Here is a 26,296-nt window from a genome sequence, read left to right on the forward strand (position 1 = left end):
AAATGTAATAAACACTACAAACACGGTCATTAGATACGTTTACGGTCCTTGTGATAATGACTGGCTGTTAGTGTTATGCTCCCTACCTGTTGCCTAGAAAAGTGTCATTCCTCTTACACCTTTCGTTGCACCGTTTCCCCCACCAATTGATGGTTTTAACTCACGTGAGTTGACGGCCATTTTGGTGTAAAAAACAATAGAAAATATTTGCGCAAAATTTGCGTTAAAGTAGAGTTCAGTCCCCAAGGGAGAGGATGTCTATTGTTCTAGTACACCAAAATGGCCGCTGTGACGTCACGTGAAAACCATCTATTCATGGTAACATGTGGTTATGTTTTAGTCTCCTTGTCTATTTTTCCCGTCCCAACACTGTCCTCTGTACGTTCTTACTTACAGCGAAGAAGCTATTGTGCCATCATTTGAATGTCTGACTTCCCTTGTTCTCCTCTTTCTTCACAAACATAAATCAGTGAAACACAAAATTTTACTCTACTTTCTTTTTTATTATGCCAAAGCACCATCTACAAAATAATAGAGCACATACTTTAAGTGCAGCTTTCACTTTTACAAAAATTACCAAAATTAGGAAATTGATTTATTATACTTATCGTTATGTGCTCTTTTTCTTTAAAATGTCAACGACTATCGCTGTTTCTAATTTCGGGCCTGGCATATTTACTTACAAGCTAACTTACTTTGTATTTCTTGTTCCCCTCCTTCTTTAGAAACATAACGCAGTGAAATTTTACTCTATTTTCCTTTTTATTATGCCAATGCACCATCTACAACATAACAGAGCACATACTTTAAGTGCAGCTTGCACTTTTACAAAAATTACCAAAATTAAGAAATTGATTCATTATACTTATCTTTATGTGCTATTTTTCTTTCAAATATCAAGACCTATCGCTGTTTCTAATTTAGGGCCAGGCATATTTACTTACAAGCAAACTTATTTTGTGTGTTTTTTTGTCTTTCTAAGAATACACGTTTCATCTTTCAGTTTCACAAATCTATTTCATATATTGATGGAGATGCTTTTTTGCTTTACAACCTACAGGATCCTCCAGGGATTTTTCTCAGATTAAAGGTAAACGTTTTTCAGAGATATTTGGCACTACCATACACTTTTGCTTTGAAAGAAATGTTTAAATAGTTGGTCGAGTTTTTAGGTTTACTGGGGTCTCAGTAGAAGCCATGGAAAGAAATTCTTCTCGCCAACAGTGCAATTAAACTTGAGTTAACTGGTTATAAGCAAGTCAGTGTGTTTGTCTTGACCATGAGATGGGGGAAGTTCTTCAGGGGGCTGTAATAATAGTGTCGTCTGAGATTCTCTTATTTCCCTGCTAGTTGGGGTGCAGGCGAGCAAAGTCACGACAAGGCAGATCTTGGAGCTTTGAAAGTGAAAAACGCCTGGTCCCTGTAAGTATGTAAGCCTAATAGCGAGCAACCTAGCTTACTTGATCCGTGTTAATATGTCTGTCAATACAAACAAACAAACAAATAAATAAGCAAAAGCATTAACTGGTTCAGTAGCAATCTGACTGCAATGTCTATCTAAAAACCAAGAGAACTAAAGCTAAAGTTAACATATCTTAAGTACTAAAAATACTTATAGCTTAGTTACGGTAAGCAAAGCATTTGGAGACAACTGAAATCCATCAGCTTGAAGACTTGCCATGGCCACATTCTGAGTGCTTGAATGTTTTCCTGTTCGTAAACTTCCGACGTGTCTGGCTCCTGCCAACAATCAGAAAAAAGAAAGAAAGAATATAAATCAAATGTTTCATATGTGATCTTAAAAAACCAATTCAGCTCTCAAGCAAGGGCCAGCACATCGCTGCACTGTGCAGCTTGAAGCTTCTAATGTATTATAAGACTTGCCTTGGACACATTCTGCGGGTTTTCAACATCGATGATGGCTGGTTCTTCAGCTTCTGCGGCGTTTGACCCATGTTAAGATCAAAGTTATGATAGCATAAGTTTTAAAAGTTATTTCCATACACAAATTTAACTCTGCTATGCAAGACCCAAGCACAAGTAGCTCCTATTGCAAAACTTACCGTGGACACACCCTGTGGACTTACAACATCAAGGTTGTCCAGTTCGTCATCTTCTGCTGTCTTTGCCTCCTGTGTCGTATAATAATATTTCGAATCATCCTTTTTGCCAAAGTCAAAGTAGTCCTCTTGCTCCTCCAACATATCGTCAAGTCTTTTATAGAGCCGCTGAAAGCTTGGCCGTTCATCTGGGTCTTGGTTCCAACAGTCTCTCATCAAGGCGTACCTTAAAAATTAACAAAAATAGGAATTTCTTTCTTCCTGAAGGAAAATCGATCTTTATACAACCTGCTAACCCTGTTTCCCCAAAAATCATTCGTAGGTTCCTGATTCGAGCAAATTTCATTCTTTTACGTCTCATAGACCGTATTAATTAATGGAGGCCAATAAGTTATCCCTTTGTCCTTGTGCTAATGAAACCAACTAGCCTCTTTTGCATGAACAAAACACAAAAGAATGTTGCTTTGGAGCGAGGCTAGTTGGTCTCATTTGACCGCCATTGATGAATATGGTCTGCAGATATTTTAAATTCTTAAAGGCTTTATTTATACTAAGGTTTCTGTTCTTGTAGCGCCAAGCTTTTTTATCTACAGGCAACCGTATTTTTTGCACAAATAAAATGAATTAAATTTGTGTCTTGTATTTTTGAGTAGATCTGTGTTGATATGGAAGAAAACGAAACTAAGGCCAAGCCGACAGTGGTTTTGGACCTCATTTTCCAACTGCGTCACAATTTTAAATGTGTTAAATTGCAGTTGCCCAAAACTATTTTTTTCTGTACTTATCTTACAGTGTCTTTAAATGTAAAGTAAACATGGCTCAAGTTCAATTAGTAATAATTAGCCGAGCGGGCGTGCCCCTTGATTTATGTTCAAGTGAAGCATTCATGTCTAACTTGACTGATGCAGGAAAGTATGAAAATAGATTAACCACTCACTCTTCCTATTAATATCGAAACACTCCACCTTTTTCATAAAACTTGTTGCCTACAAGTACTTAGGAAAAAAACACCTCCGTTTAACTTACACAGGGTCTGTGCACATGTCAGGTTTTTCCAGTCTGTAACCTGCTTTCAAATTCTCCAAGAGCTGTTTGCTCTTCATTAGTGCGTAAGGAGACCCCCCTGTAAATGATCGACATAATATACATCAAGACAAATCATGAACCGTAGAAAGGGGAGAGGGCGCGCTCTAATGAAAGAAATCCGAGACTAAGACTTAAGATGCAAGAGGTGAAGCAAAGATAATTTTCAACCAAGAGTTCAAAAGTTTTCCAACCGTAAATAAGAAAGCGAAGGACACATTCAGAAATGCAGATCCTATCCACAGAAAATTGGGAAGGAAGTTCAAGGTCGTTTCATAGGCCTCATTCACGCGGTGGCCATATTGGCCAGAGACAATAGATTTCGTACCCCGAACCTCGAGTTGAAATGTTTGGGAACGAGTTTTGGTGGGACAAAACAAAAGTTTTCAATCCCTTGGGACTCCCGAGTGATTAAGGCCCATTGTCATCACGACCTGTCTTTCATCCAAACCAGCATTTTTTTTCCCTTTCGTTCGCTTGCTGCTTCAGTTCCTTATTTAATTTGTTAAACCCTTGGCCATTCCTACTTACTTACTTCATTTCTTTACTTGCTCATTCAGTCAGTCAATAACTCAATTAGTCTTTCGGTAGTCACTCAGTCATTGTATCAGTCAGTACTTTCGATGTTGCTTAACCAGTCGGATGGCGAAACTTGGTTCCTTCCCTCATTAGTTTTACTCATTCAGTAAGTCAGCCCGCAAGCCAGTGTCGGCAGGGGTTTCGTTTCAGGCTGGAGGCCGGGCCTTTCATCCAGTCGTTTCCCATTGCATGTCCGGCACTTTGATGCCAATATTTGAAAGGTTTTGTTTCATTTTTTATTTTTATATATTTTTTTAGTTTTTTATAGAAAATTTGAGTGAACTCCAGCCTTGCCTGGGAAACCGATTCTTGGGTTCCAGAAACACTGGAATCCAGTGTTTCTGAATGTTCTATTAAAAAATTTCTTGGGGGGCATGTTCCCGGAACCCCCCAGGTACCTAGCGCCTTTAGCGCTCGCAAGACGCCTTGCGGCGTCAAAAAATGTCACGCCTGGTGCTTTCAGAAATATGTCCGCTACTTTACAAAACTGTCCTGTTAAAACCCTGATGTCGGTAGGCCATCGTAAATTGGTTAGTCAGCCAGGCGGATGGGCATCCTTCCTTTGTTCACTCATTCAGTTAGTCCGTCACGACAACGACGGCTACGAGAACCGGCGCCACATAACAATTGGTTTACTTAGCAAAAACACATACTTCTGCATGCCCCGCACGTGCGTTTAACATTTTGATACACTTCTTTGAAGTTCTCGTCCTGACAATGAAGTGAAATAATCAAATTTGAAGTTATGTGCAGGAAGCGAGCATTGGAGGATGAATTTTACATTTTCTCTTCAAAAACCCACACCGTTCATACCAATTTTGTTTCTGGAATGTGAATACACACTTTCACTTCCGAACGACTTTAAATCATCGCGAAATTATTGCAATAACGGGGAATAATAGTTTTAAATAAAGTTCTCGCAGCCGTCCTCGTCGCCTTTTCTTGAGGTCTCTAAACGAGTCCTTTTAACTGACACTGATCGTTATAACAGATAAATACAATTTGGAACAACTCTAAAGTTCCGGATCACAAACACTTTTGCTTTTCACTTCAGTTTCCAGCTAACAGCTCCATATGTAGTACAATATGTTAATTAAAATTTCATAAATTATCACTGACCAAGAGTTGCAATTTCCCACAGGACCACTCCGTAGGACCAACTGCAAGTAAAACAAAACATGTTAACACCTATGCAATACATTGAGTTAGGAATGCACTAGCATCTGGTATGTTGTATTCACTGACTCTAAAAACACCAGACTTGATACTTACACATCGCTCTTGGTGGTAAAGATCTCTTCAAAAAGTGACTCTGGAGCCATCCACTTCACTGGCAGTTTCTTCCCAGTGTTTACTTTGTAGACCTCATGGTACAAGTGCCGCATCAGTCCGAAGTCACCAATTTTGACTTTCTTGCCGTGTCCCACCAGAATGTTCCTCGCTGCTAGGTCCCTGTGCACCAGACCCTTCTGGGAAAGATAGGTCTGTAAAAGAAAAATGATTATGGCTATTGCAAGGGATTTGTGATGTAAAAGTCAGTTTTGAGGGCCCAAGGTACTGGATTCTCACAAAAATATCTTTCCTGGAAGCGTGTAGCCTCCTGTCGCAGAATCATTTTAAGGTTAATTGTTCCTCCCGCACACAAGAACGCCACATTCCTTTCCCGTTGTGAGACGTTAACCAATGATTTGCTTTTTATTTTTAAGAGTGTGACCAAATAAAAAAGCTGTAATAACGTCCACTGCAATTTGCAACGGAAATTTGAAGCTTGAAAATTACACGGACTTTAAGGTGAAGGTTAACTTTTCTTACCATATTGAACACGTTCTCTGATTGGTTGAAAGAGGGAAAGGAATATGGGCTCCCGTGAAGCAGTCTCTTGCAGGTGGGAGAAACGACTGACCCTAAAAGAGTCTGTGATAGGATGCTAAGACCAGCAGAGATGTAACCGCCTATTTAATGCTAATCCAATAGAGGTGCCACTCAACCTGTTTCCTTGAGGCGCATGTGCTTATCCTGGTGCCAGCACGTACCAAAGAGTTTTAATTGGGTTTTGCCGAGAAAGGGCGTGACATACATTTAAAAGAAACGTTAAAATATCATTCAAAAAAACGCTTAAAAACATGATGGGGAGTAGAAAAAAAAGCATATCATCGACATATGACCATCCCAAACCTCTGTTGTATGAAAAAGGTCATTACAAAAGAGCTCAAAGAAGAGTGAGCTAAGCATTGATCTTTCAAGCGGATCTGATGTTGAGATGAAACCAGTTGAAACAGGACTTTGGGCTTGCCATGGTTTGGTTATGTAACTACTGATCATGTCATCAGCATCCGACACCAAAGATCGACAGTAACGGACGCAAAAACTCCGAAACTTGCTGAGAAAGACGGAATGAATAAGAAATTAAACGCAGGAAAAGACTAAGACAAATACAAAAAAAAAGAAAGAAAAAAATCTGGCTATTTACCACTTACCATGCCACGTGCTACCTGCCAGGCAAGCTTTACTGGATCAAGTGGAGCAAACGAGTCACAATCCTCGTCACATTCATCAGCTGTATTATTAGTGGAGGCATCTTCCTGGTTTGATGCGAATGATGAAAACGTTACAATGGGTGTTTCCAATTCAATAGTAACAGAAGCATCAACTTCGGTTCCGTTTTCTTCCACAGATATGGAAGGCCCAATGTTTTCATGCAGTATTGTTTTCTCTTCTTCTGTTTGACCATCCTAGATATATACAAAAAAAAGGACCATACAGATAACTTGAAATGAAATAAAACCAAACATTCTGTGCACGCAAAATGTTATTTATGTCGAGCCATGACGGTCAAGCATTAATCCGTAAGCCTGGTATGTGTCAAGTATCACCACTGGAAATAAAGGGGGGCTTTCCCTAGAAGATAAAAGATATTTCTCTGGAGCAATTCGCCCTTCTTCCCTTGGCCCTCGTACCGTTGGTATCTCGCGAAGAAAACATTTTTTCCTACCCTAGTCCAAGAACTTTCAGGCAAGTACCTGTTTTTACTTTGGATTATTTTGTTCCCTATTTCGCCTTCAGTTTACAATACTGTTTCCCAGGCGGTGATATGTCGTCAACACGTGTTTTGATACTTGGCCATTCCTTTATTCGCCGTTTACGCGAATATTTAGGGCGGAATGCAGCTCTCGATGCTAACTTGAATATTCTCGAAGACATAGAGTTAAAATGGCACGGGGTCGGGGGAAGAACAGTCCTTAAGACTGTTCAATTTGATCTTTCTGTGGTTGCACGGTTCAAGCCTGACATAGTTATCTTACAGCTAGGAACTAACGACTTAAGCCATCTTTCTCCGGTGAGCGTTGGCTCAGCAATTGAAGACCTTACCAGGTCCCTCCATGATTCGCTTAAAGTCAAATGTGTATGTGTCTGTCAAACTATTTATCGAACGGGGGCTCCTACCTTTAACAAGAACGTAATCCTGTTAAATCGGTATTTAAAAGTAGTGCTAGAGCCCATCCCCTATGCAATGTTCTGGAGCCATAAAGGGTTTTGGAGAGCAAAAACTAATTTTATGGCCCATGACGGGATACATTTAAACGGCATTGGTCAGTACAAGCTCTATCGTAGTTTGAGGGGGGCAGTTCTACGTTGCCTACAATCGTTGTAGCCGCACGTTGGGCAAATTTAAGCTATGTAACAAATTTGAAACAACTTCTTATCTATACTGCCCACCTTGCCCAGGCATTTTATGGTTTTTATTTTACTGTCTTAAGATTTGCCAGTTCCGTTTTGTTTTAAGCCAAGCCGAATTGTCAGTTGTTGTTTGTTTTAACAGCCCCTGTTTGTTGTTTGCCGTTGGGTTTTACTCCCACGAGCAATGGCTGTGCTTGTTCGGTTCCTTTGAACCATGGTTGGCACGTCCAACGTGCATTTATGGCTTTGGCGATAATTTATTATATGCTTACTCCTGCCATATGAGTGTACAATTCTTTGACCGCCTCTTTACGAGTGGTCCAATGCACTCGGCACAGGCGGTAATGCATTGTTTTTGGGAACTTGGCTTTTTTCTCTTTTTCATGCTCTTTTTCATCCGGTTACATATCATTGCTCATAAACCAGATTTAAGGAAAACCTGTGGAACTGCCCCACCTCAACTGTGACCAAAAATTTAGGATGGAATTTCATCTTGTCATCTTACGCCGTATTCCTTCTTATCAATTTTCTTTCGAAATCAAACAGCATTCCATGGTATTTAATTACCTAATTTTATCTGTTATCGATAAGTCATGCCTCCTAGGAAGCGTCCGGCACAGCCATCAAGGATAGGCCGCCAAACACGTTCTAAGCGAGTGCGGACATCAGAGCTGACTGCAACGGTCCCACCTCTCCCTGAACAAACTAATAACAACCCCGGTTTGGTCTCCTTGGACGTAAACGCTCTCTCCGCCACCATATCGACGGCCATCTCGGAAGCGGTGAAAACAGCATTATCTAAGGACAGTCTCACCGAGATCTTGAGACAAAACACGTTTGCGGACAGCACGTCGATTGAAACCACATTAGCAGGCCAGTCTCAAGCCGACCTGTCTTCAGATAGCGTCACTTCAGCTGTGAGCAGCCATGTCAGTAGCCTCACCGGTGCAGGTACAAGAAATGATTCTCTGCTTCTGGGTCCCGACAATGTGCAACCTAAACAAATCTTTACTAGCGTGTCAGTAAATCTTAGTTCCCGGGTGGGTTCCAAAATTAAAGCTAAAATCTGGGCTAACGAATATGTGGAATTTGGGGCCTTATTAGCCTCCACCCCTCAAATCGATAAGTATGCGTTATCGATGACCCCCTCCTCTGGGCTATCAAAGCAGCCGCGGCTGACCCTTGAGCCGTATCACGCCACAAAAAAGGTTTCCAACATACAACAGTGGGTTTCGGCGTTTAACATTTTTGTCTCGGTCTATACTGAGCGATACCAGAGTGAAACCCCGCAGTTGATGAAGTATTGCGAGGTAGTCCGTGACATTGCTTTGTCGAACGGGGATTGGCTCTGGTATGACGAACAATTTCGTTATCTGAGGCAATCTGCACCCGATAAATATCCATGGGATCAAATACATTGGGAACTTTGGTTGAGGGCCTCAGCTAATTTTCGGAAATCACAGTCGATCCCCAACAAGCCCAAAACCTCGACACGCCAACGTTTTCGTTCGAATTTTTTCCCACGAGGCACGTGTTGGACATTTCACGCCGGAAAACACTGCCAAGGGTGTCAGTTCGAACACGTTTGCTATAAATGTGGAGCGAAGCACCCAGCAATTCAATGCTCAATACAAAGCCCTCAACAGCGGTATAGTGGAGTTAAACCAAAAGGAAACTCTACTCAAGTATCAGGCCCTTCACAGCCCGCCAGTAACCCCCGTAAGGGTGGACAGGCTTGAATGCCTCTTACACTGTTATGAGCAAAACAAAAAGCATTTTCTTGTCGATGGTTTCCGTTGTGGCTTTCGTGTTAATTTTGTTGGTGATCGGCTTCCCTTTCAATCTCCTAATCTCAAAAGTGTCCTCGCCCAACCGGAAATTGCTAGAATGAAATTGTGCAAGGAATGCGACGCAGGCCGAATTGTGGGTCCTTTTAAAATCCCCCTTTTACGAACTTTCGTACGTCTCCCTTGGGCGTTGTACCCAAGAAAGACCCGTCTGAATTTCGTTTGATTCATAATTTATCCTATCCCAAAGGAAATTCGGTTAATGATGCTATTCCTGACTATTGTTCCTCTGTCAAATACGCATCCGTTAGTGATGCGATCACAGCCATTAAAGCCATCGGGGAAGGTTGTTTTTTGGCTAAAACCGACATCAAGTCGGCTTTTCGTATTATACCAATTCATCCTGCCGACTATTCCTTGCTAGGTATGAAGTTCGATAACTTGTATTACTTTGACCGGTGCCTCCCCATGGGTCTTTCTTCTTCATGCAACATTTTTGAAGCTTTTAGTACCGCATTGGAGTGGTTGTCTATTTATCACCTGGGTGCCTCATCTGTTTTGCACATATTAGACGATTTTTTGTTTATTGCTAAAACCAAAGACCGGTGCGAGGCCGACTTGGGCAAGTTTATTTCTTTATGCCATCATCTAGGAGTACCTCTTGCTCCGGAAAAAACCGTAGGCCCTGACACAGTATTGCAATTTGCAGGCATTACCCTTGATTCGGTGAGAAGAGAAGCGCGTCTACCTGATGAAAAGCTTCAAAAATGCCGCATGCTCTTGCACAATTTTTATAAACGTCGCACAGTGAAGCTAAAAGAACTTCAATCTTTAATAGGCTTACTAAACTTCACTTGTCAAGTTATTGTCCCGGGCCGTGCTTTTCTTCGTCGCCTGATCGATCTTACCAAGGGCGTCCGACAGCCACACCACCATATTCGTTTATGTAAAGGCTCGAAACAGGATCTCCTTTTGTGGATGCGGTTTTTAGACGAGTTCAACGGTAAATCATTTTTCCTCGAAGATACATGGGAAACGTCGCATACCCTTGAGCTTTATACCGATGCAGCGGGCTCAATAGGCTTCGGGGCTGTTATTGGTAAGCACTGGTTCGGCGGCGAATGGCCGGTTACGTGGAAATCTTATAACATTGCAGTTTTAGAGTTATTTCCTATTGTCCTCGCGATACACATTTGGGGACATTTAATGGCTGATAAGTGTGTAATATTCTTTACTGATAACGCTGCCGTTGTTGACATTATCAATAAGCAGACGTCCAAACATCGGAGTATTATGGTGTTGATCAGGGATTTAGTGCTAAGTTGCCTCAGACACAATGTATTATTTCACGCAAAACACATTCCCGGGTTTTACAATACTCGCGCCGATTACATTTCACGTTGTCAGGTAGCAAAGTTCAAGGAACTCTCACCGGATGTAGACCAGAATCCAACTACAGTGCCCGACAACCTACTGCCCAAGAGTTGGTCTCTAACTTGAGTGGCTTGTTGAGCTCAGCATTAACTAAAGGATCCCAGAGATCGTATCAACGCGCGTGGGCCGTCTTTCGTCAATTTTATGCTCAATTTTACGGGTCCCCTAACCCCACGTTGCCATTATCTCCTGTCTGTCTTCCCCTTTATATTTCATATCTTTCTTTCCGAAAATTGGCTTATTCTACGATAACTTTACATCTTTCTGCCATTTCTTACGCTCACACACTCGGAGGATTTTGTGATCCAACCAAATCGTTTTTGATACAAAAATTATTGACAGCCTTAAGTCGTCAACGACATTCAGATATTCGTTTGCCCATCACAAGACCAGTGTTGCATGAGCTCGTCCGGTCCCTCGAATACACTAACTCTTCGGCTTTTCAACGTACTCTATTTTCGGCCATGTTTCTTACTGCTTTTTATGGACTTTTCCGAATTGGCGAACTTTCGACCAAGAGCACCCGTTTTGCGTGTTCAGTTGTCCAATACCGAGATCTGCAAATTTTATTGCGTGATGGCGACCCATGCACGGCTAAGATCACTATCACTGATTATAAACATAATCCTGATCACCGGCCATTTGATATCCTAATTACTCGGGATGATTCTGTCATCTTTTGCCCCGTTAAAAGCCTTCTTAAGTACTGCGAGGTGCGAGGTACTCGACCTGGCCCTCTTTTTTGTAATTCGGATCAGACACCTATTACTGTCTATCAATTTAATACCGAGCTTCAGCGTTGTCTCCAATATTGCGGTTTAGACCTTAGTCGATACAAAAACCACAGTTTTCGCATCGGGGGCGCGTGTCACGCTGCCGACAAGGGTTTTTCTGATGCGCAAATTAGGGCTCTTGGCCGATGGAAATCCGACGCCTTTAAGGTTTACCTTAGATCTGAAAGTATCAATGCCAATTGACTTAAGTTTGAAAGTCCTTCTCCTGTATTTCGTACGTCCTGACAGCTCCGGAGGTCAGACAAGGGCTGCTATTTTGCTGTCCTTTCCCGTGTGGCCACTAAAGTAGGACAGTCAGGGGCTGCTACTTTGCGGCCCACTTTTTAACTTTGCCGTATATAACCAGTTCTCCAAGTACATCGAAACCTATAAAGGACTTGCTATAATATTGCTTTTCTCATTTGTAATCTTTCATAACTGGAGGTTTACTGAAGTCGGTCAGACAGGAGCTGCGACTTCACTTTCCTCCGTTCATCCTTATGTCACCCTTTAAATCTCGATGTTTACTTTGTCCAAGCCTTCGGCTGACGGTGCCATCGGTCAGGCGGGGGCTGCGGCTTTACTAACTCCCTTAGGTCCTTAAGTACTTAACTTTTTTGGTTTCTTAATTCGTTGCACGTGCTCTTAGATTTTTTATTGAAGCCGGTCAGGCAAGGGCTGCGGTTTCACGCTTGCCTGTTAAGACTACACAGGCCTGTCGCTAGCAATTTCTATATATTATTAGCCACAGCATAATTCTCATAATTCTCGTGTTATCCGACTTCTTTCGCCACGCTAACTCTGCTTGTGCTTGGTGGGGCTGCCACAATCGGTGGCATGTGGCGTCTTTTTCGCCCCACCTTTGCTGAACAATGGTAATCCTGTAAACCACAATTAAGTGTCCTGGATCAAATTAAACACGCCACATGTGTGGCCAAATTCATCCAATTAATGTGTTTAGCTTTATTGCGCATTCTTCAGCAAACTAGTGCGACTTCAAGCAGAGTTAGCGTTTCGTAGAGTCATGCCTCGATATAAAACCAAACATTCTGTGCACGCATAATGTTATTTATGTCGAGCCATGACGGTCAAGCATTAATCCGTAAGCCTGGTATGTGTCAAGTATCACCACTGGAAATAAAGGGGGGCGTTCCCTAGAGGATAAAAGATATTTCTCTGGAGCAATTCGCCCTTCTTCCCTTGGCCCTCGTACCGTTGGTATCTCGCGAAGAAAACATTTTCCCGCTCCCCCCATCCCCAGTCACCAGACATCGGATTAATTGCGTACATTTAGTAACGTGGGCGCGTCTTTTTCGCCCCACCTTTGCTGAACAATGGTAATCCTGTAAACCACAATTAAGTGTCCTGGATCAAATTAAACACGCCACATGTGTGGCCAAATTCATCCAATTAATGTGTTTAGCTTTATTGCGCATTCTTCAGCAAACTAGTGCGACTTCAAGCAGAGTTAGCGTTTCGTAGAGTCATGCCTCGATATAAATGTATCTTTAAAGTGCCTATAGACGAAATGACGAAGTGATCCTCGCATTTATCGTCCAGATAAGTGCGAATATCGCTTCTTCATTTCGACAGATAACGTTAGTGACTAATACTAAGAAGGGGCCATTGCTGCCAGTTTAGTTGAAAAGTACACAAATATTGGCCACTATATTATATTATATTATATTCAGCTAACCCTAACCGCAACGGTTGTTAATGCGCTAGAACGTTTCCTAGAGATTCTCAAAACTTCACATTCGTCAACATTAAAACTTAGTCCCCATGATGCAGTCCGGTTAAACAGACCGTACAGATCATTTTGCAGGGCTTTGCAGTCCTCTTGACGACGAACAACTCTATAACACTTCGCATCATCAGCATACAGAGCCATACTGGTGCACGGGCTGACAAACTTGGGGAGGTCGATCACCTACAAAAGATATAGGAACGGAGCCAACAGGCTGACCTGAGGAACACCCTCTGAGATCTGGAAGTCAATTGCAAATAGTCCGAGAACCAAAAGAGAAAGGGACCCGAGATGCCGTACAAACCAAGCTTGTGAAGAAGACGGCGGTGTGGAACCAACTCAAACGCTGAAAACAATGGTCAAGGTAGATCATATCGATCTCATTCCCTGCATCCAAGGCTGTACCAAGGTCGTTCAGAACGGACAGAAGCTGTGTCGGAGAGCTGATAGTAAATCTGCCAGTTCGGGAATAAGTTTGGAGAGCACACAGCGTTCGCAGAGCTTACTGACGATAGAGAGAAGTGAGATCTGCCTGTAGTTGGTGACATCGGCTCTTGGCCCCTTCTTGTGCAGCGGACATATATTATTATTATTATTATTATTATTATTATGCCGTTGACATAAAAGCTCAAATATACCGTTGCTAGTTTTTCAACCATGATTATAATTGGTCACTACATCCAAAAATTTTACTAAATGTTGGCTGTTATCGTAAGCTTGAGCTGTAGGCTTTTTGCATGTGCATGTCTCACTGTTGATGTTCGGTAGTATGACTCCGTACGGAACATGCCAACAGACAGCAGTAAAACTAATATATAGCTTTAGCCAAGCCTAAAAGCAGAGCTCCAGGGTTCTTTATTCTTACAAGAAGTTAACTTGGCTTGAGACTGCAATCCAATCGAAACGCAGTACCTAGTCAGCGGTCAACTTTAAAAAAAAAAACCAGCTGACCTCGATGAGCTCAAAACTTGAGCCCACGATATGGTTACGTAATACTGGTCACATTGGCATACATGGACGGGTGGACACACGTTCGGTCGTGGAGTACAATATCTTCTTACCAATGATGCTATACGTACGCGCCTTTGACGCGCGGAGCTCCTCTAAAATAAAGATGAATCTTTCACACCGGATAAGACCAATAGTGAAAGGATGTACCTGGTCCGTAGTTGAGTTCTGTTCCCTTGCTCCGTTGTACATCTCTTCATCTTCGTCAACGACGGTAGCTCCAACGGTAGATGTTTTTATCTGCGTGGACGAAATCAGGGCCAAGTTGTTACAATAAACGATGTTGGAACAGTCCGAACTAAAACGCAGGTGTAATGAGTTTTGGCTTGTTATCTTTTAATTGTATGTTTGCTTGAGTCTACGGTACTGGTTTGTTGTTGTTGTTTTTTTTCAAACAAAAAATGAGAAACTTTTTAGCAACTACGGGACACCACGTTAAAGGCTGATAAAAAAAAAATTGGATGTGGCGAGATAAGGTGAAGGAAATACTGTCCTGTTATAACTTACAAGTGCACCTTAGGTAAGTGTACTAGAAAATTATCTACTTCCTGTTATTAGGGAGGAAAGCATATTACCTTGCTTCTCTTCGCTCTCAACCACTGAAGTAAGTCGCCATGAGGAATGTACTCGACAATCAGACGAAGTGGAGTAGCTGTGGTCCAACAGCCCACGAAATTCAGCACGTTTGGATTCTTGCCCACTACCTTCATGGTCTCAATCTCATCCAAAAATTCGTATTTCTGCTCTTCAGTGGCGTTTTCTTGAGAAAAAAAGTCATGAAATAATGTTGAACAAATCAGTTTCAAAGTAGGTTGCTTGAGGCCGGGACAAATCATGCGATACGTCGCTGCAAAACGTCGCGGGGACAAGTCGGCGCAACAATTCGCCTTGTGTGACACGGTAAATTTTACAAAAATCAATGTCGCTGAGGCAGAATTTTGTCGCCGCGATTAGTCCCACGAATTCAAACGAGTTTGAATTCGTGCGACTAATTGTAGCGACACAATTAGCAGCGTTGTCGCACCGTGTGTGTACTTCCGGCAAAAAATAATGAATATAAATGAACCAATGAGAGAGCGTCATATGGTCAGCCATATTGAATTAGATAACTAATTCACATTCCCCTTCATACAAGATCACTGCGTGTGCACCGAACAGGCGTCGTGCCGCCACGACTTGTTTTGCAAGTAGTACACATGGAGCAACTTATCGCAGAGACCTGTCTCTGCGACTTGTTTCAGGGTTTCAGTGTGATGAACGGTTAATCATTTTATTGTAATCTGACCGCAGTTTACGCAGTAAAACACAACCAAGCATTTCCGTTTTTCTAATACAGGGCACAATGGAGTTTAGAAAAACCTTCATGTAGAGTCTTCAATTGCCAGTAGCTACCGTGCCTCCGTGAGATACAAATCACAAGCTACGATTCAAGCAGCAACTGTCACTTAGAAGCTTGCGAAGGTCTGATAAGCGAGTAATTAGTTTAAATCTTTGGCATTTCCTTAATCATTGTTGCATGGGTTTTGTAAAAAAGTTTTTCAGTAATTAAGTTTATTTTACAAACTTTATTAGTTGTCAAGTCTAATCCTTTAAACTAAGTTTCTTGTCCTCGTGGTCTTTACAGTTGGTCTGATATCGTTTTAAATTCGCTAGCAATCGAGGTATCATTAGTTTTTTTCAGCAATATGTTATTACCACGTGGAGCTATAATTTATACTCAGACAGAATTTTTCCGGAGTACTTCAGTGGCTTATACCTGGTTATATTTCATTATTTAATTTTCGACCTTGGATATTGCGTTTTTAGCTTTCTGATTGGTTCACTCAATCTCATTGATCAGCTCATATACTGTATGCCCTAATTTTGGAAAATGATTGTGTCAAGTGTTGCCAAGCTGGAAACTAATTGGCCTTAATTTCCAAATGTCCAAGCTTTCAGAAAGTAATGAAAATTTTATAAAACAATTATTTCATTCACACTTGTTGGATATGAGACTGGTTATCGCCAATTTAACACTACTCGCCTCATTGGCTGTTTACAATCTCATATCTAATGTGCGCTCGCGGAAAAATTGTTAAATAAAATTTCAGTTTACAGCTTATTGAGTCAAGGGAATAAATCACGTGTCCCTTATCCTTACATCAAGAACACTTTATTTCGAAGGCAAGCCCTTAAATTAGTCCTTTAATCGCCCTAAACCGGTTTACCCTTGAGAGTCATTTGGTGTTGCATTCAGTGTCGTGACATGAGTGCAATCACGCTCATCGACATAAAGTTATAATTGTAATGAGATTCACATAAGTTGGTGTAGGAGTCACAAGGTCACCCTCTTATCATGACGTCATCCAAACCCCCAACCAAAGAGCGATACATGAATTGAAGTTCTCTAGAACAAGCATTCAAATTTTTACAATGCAGTCGAAGTCTAGGCTAAATAGTTGATGCTTGCATTGCGTACTTATTTACCTTAATTGACTCCCGGGATACAAATGCAAGGTAATTACTTCTGTGTGTGATCCATACAAGGAATAGACACTTTCATACCCACCATGTAATTCTTTAACAGCAACGATCTTGTACTTGAAATTTTTCTCACACCAGTCTTTGGTATTCTTGTTAAAGAACTCCAATCCGTCAATCAATTTGGCTTTGTGCACCTTCCCAAATGCTCCTTGACCCACCTCTTCCAATGATTCTATTCTCTCCGGAGGAATTTCGCAGGAATTCAGTGGTTTAATATCGTTTGCCGTCCTAAAAAAAACAACAACACAAAGTAACAACATCAGTTACAGCTATCCAGATGTGGAAAAGGTTTCAGTAAGTTATGGGACTCACGCAACGTCACAACAAATTTTATTTTAGGTCGCAGAAGGAATGGGGCTTATCCCTAATAGTTGGCTACGAGTGCTTTACCTTTGGACCATAAACAAAATAGAGCTTTCACAACAGCCTTTCTTGCTATCTTTTTGTTTTGTTTATGCAACTCTGAGACTACGCGAGACCAATCCATTGAGGCTTAAATGAGATTTGGGTCACAGATCATCATTTGAACAACCCTACACCTTTCCTAATGATACCCTGCAGCTTCGACCCACCCTTGGACCTTCTGATTACCTCACAGAGTTCTAAAGTGTGATGTCATAAAAAACTAAATTTGTGAAATTATAAGATTTTTCGGGGTATAGAGTGTTTTCACTCACACGTGATCATGACAAAACAGAGCTCAATTCCCGGAGAATTTGTTGGGGACACCGACATGGCCGCTGTTCCTTTGTTTAGGGACACCAATGTGGCCGCCGTGACGTCACGTGAAAACACTTTATTATGAAACGACAACATCCGAAAGGCCTACTTGCCAAAAATGAGCATTTCAGAGCAAGAAAATGTATTTGAGATATTAGCCCAGTTATGCTCATGTGAAAATTATCTCAGTCTCTTTACTGCTAAGACTGAAGAGTCGAAATGGAGTATATTTGCAATTGTACAGAACGAGATGTCTCATGTTAAACCCCGGGTTAATGAAATGAAGAGATTTATTTTTTGATGTTGACTCAGGGGTACTCTGAAAAAATCAGAGTGGCTATCTGCAGGAGTCGAACCTACACTGTACGACATTCCGATTACTAGTTTGGATGCTCTATCTGCCCCTGAGCTATACGAAACTAGTGGAAGCTAGGCCATTAAACTACAATCATGGACAAATTGTTAAGAACAATTCAACATTATATCTTTCAACTCACTTATCGCATATTATGGACTCTTTTGCAACCCCCTTTCCCCCATTCAATGTTACTTAAGGGAAATGAACTGAAAACGGTGTGAAGGACTGAGAGTGGACCAGTTTATGCCCAACATTGATTGGGTGGGGAGGGGGAAAAGCGCCTCAGTTAAGTCCCAAAAATGTGCACTGGAATGAGTGTCCCAAAGGCCGAATTTGTCCATGATTGTAGGTTCCAATGACAACTGTGCCTCTAAACTGCAAGGACTGAAATTGTCTGCAGCGTGCATTCTCGCTATAATTATATTAAATGAAGTGGATGACAAATTTTAATCCCGGTGAATAAAGTGAAGAGAGGATATTTCCGATCGTAACTCAGTGATACTCGGAAAGAATCCGAGAGCTCCTTTGCAGGTATTGAACCTATGACAGCCATCAAATGACTAGTTCGGATACTGAGCTAGCACTGAGCTATAGGAGACTCGTTGGAGCCAGGGCATGGTCCATGATTTTCATGGTGTTTCTGGGATACTCGGAAAAAATCCAAGTGCTACTTTTCAGGAGTCGAACCTACGACCTTCCGATCACTACTTCGTGTACGCAATTTACGACATTTGTCTAAATTTTCACAATACTATTTGCCTTAAGAGAGAAAAGCCAGAGATTTTGAAAGTGACCGTAAGTTTTTGCATAGCAATAAAAACAAACTGTGAATTCACAGCTCCACTGAATTTTATTCATTAGACGTGAATTTTTCCTTTAGTTCCCTTTATTGTAAATTTGCAAACGAATCCAGCCATAAAATTTCACTCATTTTTGGGAATACAAATGTACATGGGTTTTCTGATTTGCGTGATCACTGTACTGATAAGTTTTTTTCCCCAACAATGTATTATCTTTGCGTAGGCGAAAGTTCTTGTGTCGAAAATTGCATATCTTTGGCCTTAGCACGACTTTACTTCTTTCTGATCATATTAAAATCTACAATGTCCTTTGTCAATTTCATTGCAGGCAGTTTTCAGTTTTTGCAATACATAGAAGGTTTTATTATTATTATTATTATTATTATTATTATTATTATTATTATTATTTTATCCTAGTTTAAAAAAAAAGCATTGTTTTATTTACCCCAATTTAGGAGTCGTAAAAGAACTACCGTACCAGATAAAAGAAAAAAAAGCTTACCACTTTGCAGGATGCTTCTTCCTTCCCCTTTTATGGCAGGAAAAACCAATAAGAAGGAGAAACCCAAGCAAAGATACACCGCCAATGGAAAAACCAAGAATACTCGCAATGAAAAAACCTGCTCCACTGTCATCTAACAATGGCGGCTGCGTGGTTACATAAGTCATAACTGCTATAAAATAGAATCAAATTTTCAATGCAATAGTTTTCATGAAATTTTTAGCACATGCATTTAACTATATGTGTGTTTAAAACTAAGGAACAATATTATTATTATGCTTAACTCTCATGAACAGGTATATGTGCAGATGACTTCACATGCAATAACGATTAAAATTTGCAACATGAAACACTTTCACACATTATACATCAGTGCAACGATAAACTTTATGCCTTTCAAATCTAATGCAACGTTTCTTTTATGAAATATTTTCCCTAGTCTCTGGATATTATTGGCCTTTTATGCCCCTGGTAAACATGGAGACTCTACAGTTCAGATTTCAATGACACATAAATGATATTAAAGAAACAGCAACACAGTTTGTAATGATCCTTGCCCTCAGCAGTGTGATTTATTCACGAGTCACACTTTGCTTGCTCTAATTCGCACCTTTTCCCCAGCCATTGAGAAAGGAACACTAAAACAAAACAACCAATCAGATTTCAAGGCTTGTTTAAAGTAACCAATCAAGTAGTATAGGAGTTGGGGGTACCAGATCAATTTTTCATCTGTTTCCAAACCCAACTCCATACTACTTTCCATCTGACAGTTCCATAATTTTGATCTCGTATTTTTGGTCTACTATTTTTAATCTCGTATTCTGGAACTATATATTTTTTCCACTTTGCGTTAGTATAAAAATAATATATTTTATTAATATATAGAATGAGTTGTAAATTGATTCACAAAGCATTAGAAGGTATAGAAATTCAATGTCCTTTTTGCTTTGAAGTGATTGGAATACATACGAAAAAAATAGAGCCATGTTGCAGTCAACCGGATATAGTAAATAATGATAATATAGTTTGTCAAAATTGTGGCCAAGTTCATGGTGGTAGATATGTGCATGAGTTTTTTGATTTTTACGAGAACAGACACAAAATCAAACGTAAATCGGTTTATATTCGACGGTATCATATTCAAAATACAATCAATAGTTTATGCTATAATAATAAAATTAATTTGACTTACGAACAACGTAATCAGATTTATGAGATATTTCAAGAGATTGATCATGTTATTCAAGAAGTAAAAGGATGCAATCGCAAACGGATGATATCTGTACTGTTTATTTTAACACGATTATTCAAAATGCTTGGTATCCATTATAAGGACATAAAGATTAGTAAATCCAAAAAAACACTGCAAAATTATGAAACCTTCTGGAGTGAAATAATGCTGCATAAATTTGATCGAATCATTTGTATTATTCAGAAGTGAATTTTATCGTATTCTTGAAAGTATTTATCAACTATCGGACTGATGTCTGTGATGAAATTGTCTGTTTGTGTCATAACAGATAGTAAATCAGTTTCATCGAAATTGCCTGTCCTCATTATATTTTTAATCTGATTTTTTAGATGTTCATACGTTTGATAAGCATATGTACAATATTCGATTTTACGATCAAGAGACTTGTTTTTCATCCATCCTTGAATTAATAATGCTCCAGTACTAATAGCTACTAGACTAATACCACCTGTGGCTATAGAAGAAGCTAAACCAGAAGAGGCAAAGATAATGGACAAAGAATCGCCGAGTAATTTAAGTCTTTTAAAATATTTTAGAGCCGTTTTGTAAGCCCAACACTTGCGATGGTAAACACGATAAAATGACTTCAATTCAACAACTTCATCTTTTGATAGTCTGTCTAAAATATGATTCCAATTAAATATGTTCTTCTTTTGATCTTTCATATATATAGTTTAGATTGTTAATCGGTTGAACAAACAATAAATTAATCCCGATATCTGCCCACACAACGGTGATCTTTTAATGACTTTTGTTGTATATTTCTCATCAATGGCGTATGTATAACCCCTACCTAATTCATGATGGTCATAAAACCTACCGAAAGCATCGTGTAAAATGCTATGAGAATTTAATATATCAATCAAACCTAGAGTTCTTTCAAATAACCATGTTACAAAACCATTACCTGGACCTAATAATCCTAATTCACCATTATTGAGTTCAAAAATTTTGTTTATGGATATGTCTCTTTCAAAATAAAAAAAAGTGTAGGTATTGATAAACAAGTGCTGATTTCAATATTTTGTCATCAATGTATGGATGTTTTTCTTTTGCTTTTTGAAAATTATATCTTACAAATTTTATTAAAATGCTAATATGCATATATCATTTAATTACACAATATTGTGTCTGTTCATTAAAACTGTATGATGGTCTAATATTGTTTTTCCGTCTAATATAAAATCTAGATATACACAGAAAGAAGCAATTGAACCATTAAGGGGTGCTATGCTAGTACTTGGATTTAAACCACCGAAAACGGTCGTATTGTTTTCTGTACGGTTGTCAGCAGTAAAATCCCCAATATGCTTTTTATTCCAGTAAATCTTACTTTTTTCGGTTTTTGGTGAAGATTTGTTATCCCAGTGAACAGACAAACAATGCCATTTGTTAAGTTCGCCGAGATCATTCTCACTGTAATTTCCTAGTTTCAAGAAACTTTGTAGACTAGCAGCAGGGCCAACATAAACACATTTATTAGGATTGGCAGCCCCCGATACAACTAGATTAGATCCAACAAATTTATCATAACCTATATCATCGTGACCAAACAAACCGTTATTCCAATAACTCTGAGCAGAACCTCTTGAATCTAATTTATAAACAATGAAAACATTCACTGCATTATTATTTAAATCAACTTGGCTTATCATTTTTTGTGAACCATTGAATTTAATGCAATATCTACCATTATGTTTTTCAGCTTTTGTACATACTGAAGGTCTTTTCGATGAATCAGATTGAGTAGGATCACTTTCTTCATTCGATCGGTCGAATATTGTTTCTACTTTTCTGCTTGAATCCATCTTTACATTTTGACCATCTGCTCTATCTATCTGATAAACACAATTAGCATACATACGTAAGTATTCACTGACCCAAAGATCAAGAAATGAATCACGAACAATGTCACCTACCTGTGATTTGATTATAAGATGATTATCTTCAATTGCTGCTATAGATACTATATTTTTATTACTTTCTATGTATCCTTTTTCATTAATAGGAAAACTGGCTCTTTGTGGAACACTTAAAGTGATATTTGAATTTTGCACACTGTATTCAATTTTATTACCATTATCGTCAAGAATAAAAGCTCCAGTTAAATCTTTAACATACAACGACATATATATAATAAATTATATATTTTTATAAATAATACGGTTTGTTTCGTATGCAGTAAATGAAATTTTTTAACTGAGAATCTGTGAATTTAACATAAATTCGACTTACGCTGGCATAATATTGGTTGATTGTTATATTAGCACTATTACCAGCAGACAAACTGAAATCGTATGTATGACTAAAAGAAGCACTGGAAGAAGATCTTTTACCAACAATTACTAATTGATGCGTAGAACTATACGTTTGGCTTGCTATTATAATCACCTTGTCAATATATATCTTTTCTTGAAGAATAAATTTAAGATCGATATCTCCTATTTGATCTTGTAAGCTATCATATGGAATCAAAAATTCGCATTCATTGCGGCTAAATTTGTTGGTCCGCAAATAAATCCTGGAATCAAAGACGAATTCATATATCCTTTTGTTATAGCATCCGAATCAAAATTGACATTTTCTAATCCAATTAATCGTTGAGCATTCATATTAATTGCTACATGCATCTTAAGTTGATTGTTTACAACTTCATAGGCTTTATCGTAATCGTAGATACTGAAATCTAAATCGTTTTTTGAATCACCTTTTATACCATAAATAATTACATACAATTGTAGCAAATTTGGACTAAGATTGTCATATAAGCATTCTATCGTTGTATATAATCTTCTTTGAATTAATTTAGACGAGCCGTCTGGTGAAAGATTTAATATAGTTCGATAATATTTATAATCATTATTTATTTTGATTGTGTGAAATTTGTCCATATTCATGTTCAGTTTTTGAAAAGTCAATTTTGTTGAATTAAACTCTTTATCATATCTTCTATCTTTAGGAAAAATTATTCAAGACAAATGGTGTATTGATTTGAAAAATTTTTTCTATTAATGTGTATAGATTAAAATCGAATCGTCCTTTAAACAAATTAGATCCATCAGTTGTTTTACGTACTTTAAATGTAATCGTTGATTTGTTGTTGAGATGCGGAGATTCATCATAGGTTACTAATTTTATCTTGGATTCCAAAATCTTCAGTGAATTCTCCATCGTCCATAGCATACCCTAGCACATTTTTCCTGTTTTCGTGTGTGCTTATATGACTCTCTGCTATTTTTTTGTCTGTGTATTTTTCACTATTGGTACTCGTAGTTCCAATAGCATCATTTACTTGCTTCAAAGTTATAGCATCTTGATTAAGTGTCGCATCTTTTACGTTTTTTATTTGCAAATTATTCATGTCAAGATTTGAAGTCATTCTATTGCTTCCATCCAATTTCAAACATCTTGAAAATTGATTGTCAACATAACTCTTTCTTGTGACATCATAATCACTGCTTGGAGGACCACAAAAGATAATCTTTTTTTGAGACATATTTAAATTGCCAGTCATATCTTGTGAACCATCTCGTAGTATGACCTGATCTATATTAGGTTTACTAGCGAGTTCAGTATCAATATAGCCCTTATTTACTAGATCAGTCGATTGTGAACCGTGACTAACCTTTGTAATTTTATTGTCACCGAAATCAAAATTGCCAGTGATAGAAACTGTACCATCTTTTTTTAAATAACAAGAGAATTTATTGTTTACTGATTTGATGTTATCATCCACATATTTACGATTTACAGCAGAATTATTGTTCTGTACGTTTGCTATGCCGAATATCCTGTGGTTATTGAAATCGACATCTCCCTGCATTGTGCCGCCAGTTAAATGTAAATATTTACCTATTTCATTAAGTAATTGAGTGAAATTCACAGCATCACCTCCACTTGATGCGTTTTTGAGATTTCTTATTTTATTGTAACCAAAGTCAAAATCTCCAGTAATAGATACTGAACCGTCTTTTTTTAAATAATTGGCAAGTTCTGTTTTATCAGCTTTTTGAGTCATGAAATTATCAATGTAAAATGTTGTTGCAGCATCTTTATGATGTATTGGTTCTAGTAAACCAGTAATTTTTTGATCTTTCATATCAATAGGATTTTGGGCTTCAATATTACCACTGTCAGTATTTAGATCGAAATGGAAGGCTTCAAGTTGTAGATGTGTGAGTGCATCTGCAGTTCCATGCCTTTCAGCCCCCACATTTTCGATTCTATTGTCGTTCATATCAAGTAAACCATTCATCTGATCAGTCCCATCTTTTTTTAAAGTTTTGGAAACCTCAACATCAACATAACTCTTTGTAGTTGCATCGTTATTTGTTTGTGGTGAAGCTACAATTCTCAGTTTGAATCCCGGCCCAGCAGGCCCAGCAGGCCCTCGAGGACCAGGTAAACCGGCTGATGTCTTTATATGACCTGTATGATCTCGTCCTTCGTTATCATTAAATAAACCCATATATATTATATGTCTCCATAAAAATTTCTCTTTGCCAATTTTTTATTTCTGTCGACATACAAAAAATCAAATGGTTTTTTGGTCGCTTTCTCATATGTGTCTTTTGTTACACCCAATTCTTTAGATATAAGGTTTCTTTCATTGTTACTCGGAAATTCAAAAACAATATTATGACTACAATTGATTCGTATGTCTTTTGGTGTTCTGTAAAAACTCTGACTGAGGTATATTACTGAACAATTTTTATGTCTACCCTGTATAAAATAGTCCCTTAATGGGTTTTGATTTTTATCACAAACAAAGTCGTCGAATATCACGATTTTTTGAGAGTCACAATCCAGATCATCAACTGGTATTATTTCATCATTATTGCAATATAATGGGTTGTAACCAATATCTTTTTTCATTTCCCTCATTTTTTTGATCATATGTCTGTATTTTTCTTGTTCGAGGTTTTTACCGTACAGATAAATCTCATCGTAATAAAGCAATGGTTTCATGATTATATGATATAGTGTATTTGTTTTACCCGAACCTGAAGCTCCACATATCAGCATTCTAAATGGTTTGTCAGGCATAAAAGGCTTTAGTTGTTTGAAATTTGTGTTTTCATCTTCTTGAAAATCGTAATTTGGTATTTCCATAAGTATATGTTAGATAAGTTGAGATAAGTTGAGATAAGTTGAGATAAGTTTATATAACTAATGTATATATATGGACGTAAAACAGTTTGAAAAACTTAGCAATTTGAAGATTATGGCAGGAAAAAAAACCAGAGATGTGAGAAACACGTTTAAATAGTTTAAGAAAGAAAAACAAGATTCTTATGAAGGAATATCAGAAATCTATAAACCATTAATTGACACTCAAGAAAGTGTAAAAAATAGTATTGATCAGAAACAGGATCAATTGATAAAACAACTTCAAGACAACCAAAGAGCAATTACTAGTGGTTTGGAAAATGTTTTTATATATAACCAATTACCTGAAACCATAAAACAAGACACTACTAAATTACCAATTGATTATAAACCAGCAATGATGCCAAAATTTAAATCAGATATGGATAAAGGATTCGATTACAATGATATACAAACGTTGATGAAATATAATTTGATTCCACCATCTGATGTTCTGAAGAGTGTTCAAGATAAAACAATTGATTTTGATGAATATAATAAAAACTCGGATCTGATAAGGGTAGACTATCAAAAAACAAAAAGCAGAAAGAACAAAACGCAGATCAAATCGATATCTTGACAAAAGAAATCAAAATTTTGCAAAAATATAAGAACAGAATTAATTTAATCCCTGAAGGCTTAAAGACTGTTGGTAAAGGATTGTACACTCAAAAGAAAAGAAATGCTTACAAAGTAAACCCTAAAAATGGCCAATATGGTGGTGTGATGATCGATTTACCTAAATTATTTAGTAAATTAAGAATGGTTGCTCAAAAATGGTGAAAAAGTGTATGATAAACAGGCTGATTTTGACACAATTGATTTATTCACAAAAAGATTTAAT

General features: G+C 38.5%; 2 protein-coding genes across 2 annotated transcripts; one reads left to right on the forward strand and one right to left on the reverse strand.

The window, feature by feature from the left end:
- Positions 1-502: 502 nt before the first annotated feature.
- On the reverse strand, positions 503-19,381 carry LOC138024243 (fibroblast growth factor receptor 1-like). Its single transcript, XM_068871382.1, has 10 exons — positions 19,053-19,381; positions 16,698-16,900; positions 14,725-14,909; positions 14,300-14,389; positions 6,200-6,304; positions 4,995-5,206; positions 4,842-4,882; positions 3,087-3,183; positions 1,885-2,286; positions 503-1,740 (listed from the first exon to the last, which is right to left on the reverse strand). The coding sequence occupies exons 1-9, from the start codon at positions 19,217-19,219 to the stop codon at positions 1,986-1,988; spliced, it is 1,401 nt and encodes a 466-aa protein (XP_068727483.1). The 5' UTR covers positions 19,220-19,381; the 3' UTR covers positions 503-1,740; positions 1,885-1,985.
- LOC138024255 (uncharacterized) lies at positions 6,687-9,139 on the forward strand. The gene has a single exon (XM_068871406.1). The coding sequence runs from the start codon at positions 7,994-7,996 to the stop codon at positions 9,137-9,139; it is 1,146 nt and encodes a 381-aa protein (XP_068727507.1). The 5' UTR covers positions 6,687-7,993.
- Positions 19,382-26,296: the final 6,915 nt, after the last annotated feature.

This window comes from Montipora capricornis, chromosome 11 (genome assembly GCF_036669925.1).
Source record: "Montipora capricornis isolate CH-2021 chromosome 11, ASM3666992v2, whole genome shotgun sequence".
Taxonomy (NCBI): domain Eukaryota; kingdom Metazoa; phylum Cnidaria; class Anthozoa; order Scleractinia; family Acroporidae; genus Montipora; species Montipora capricornis.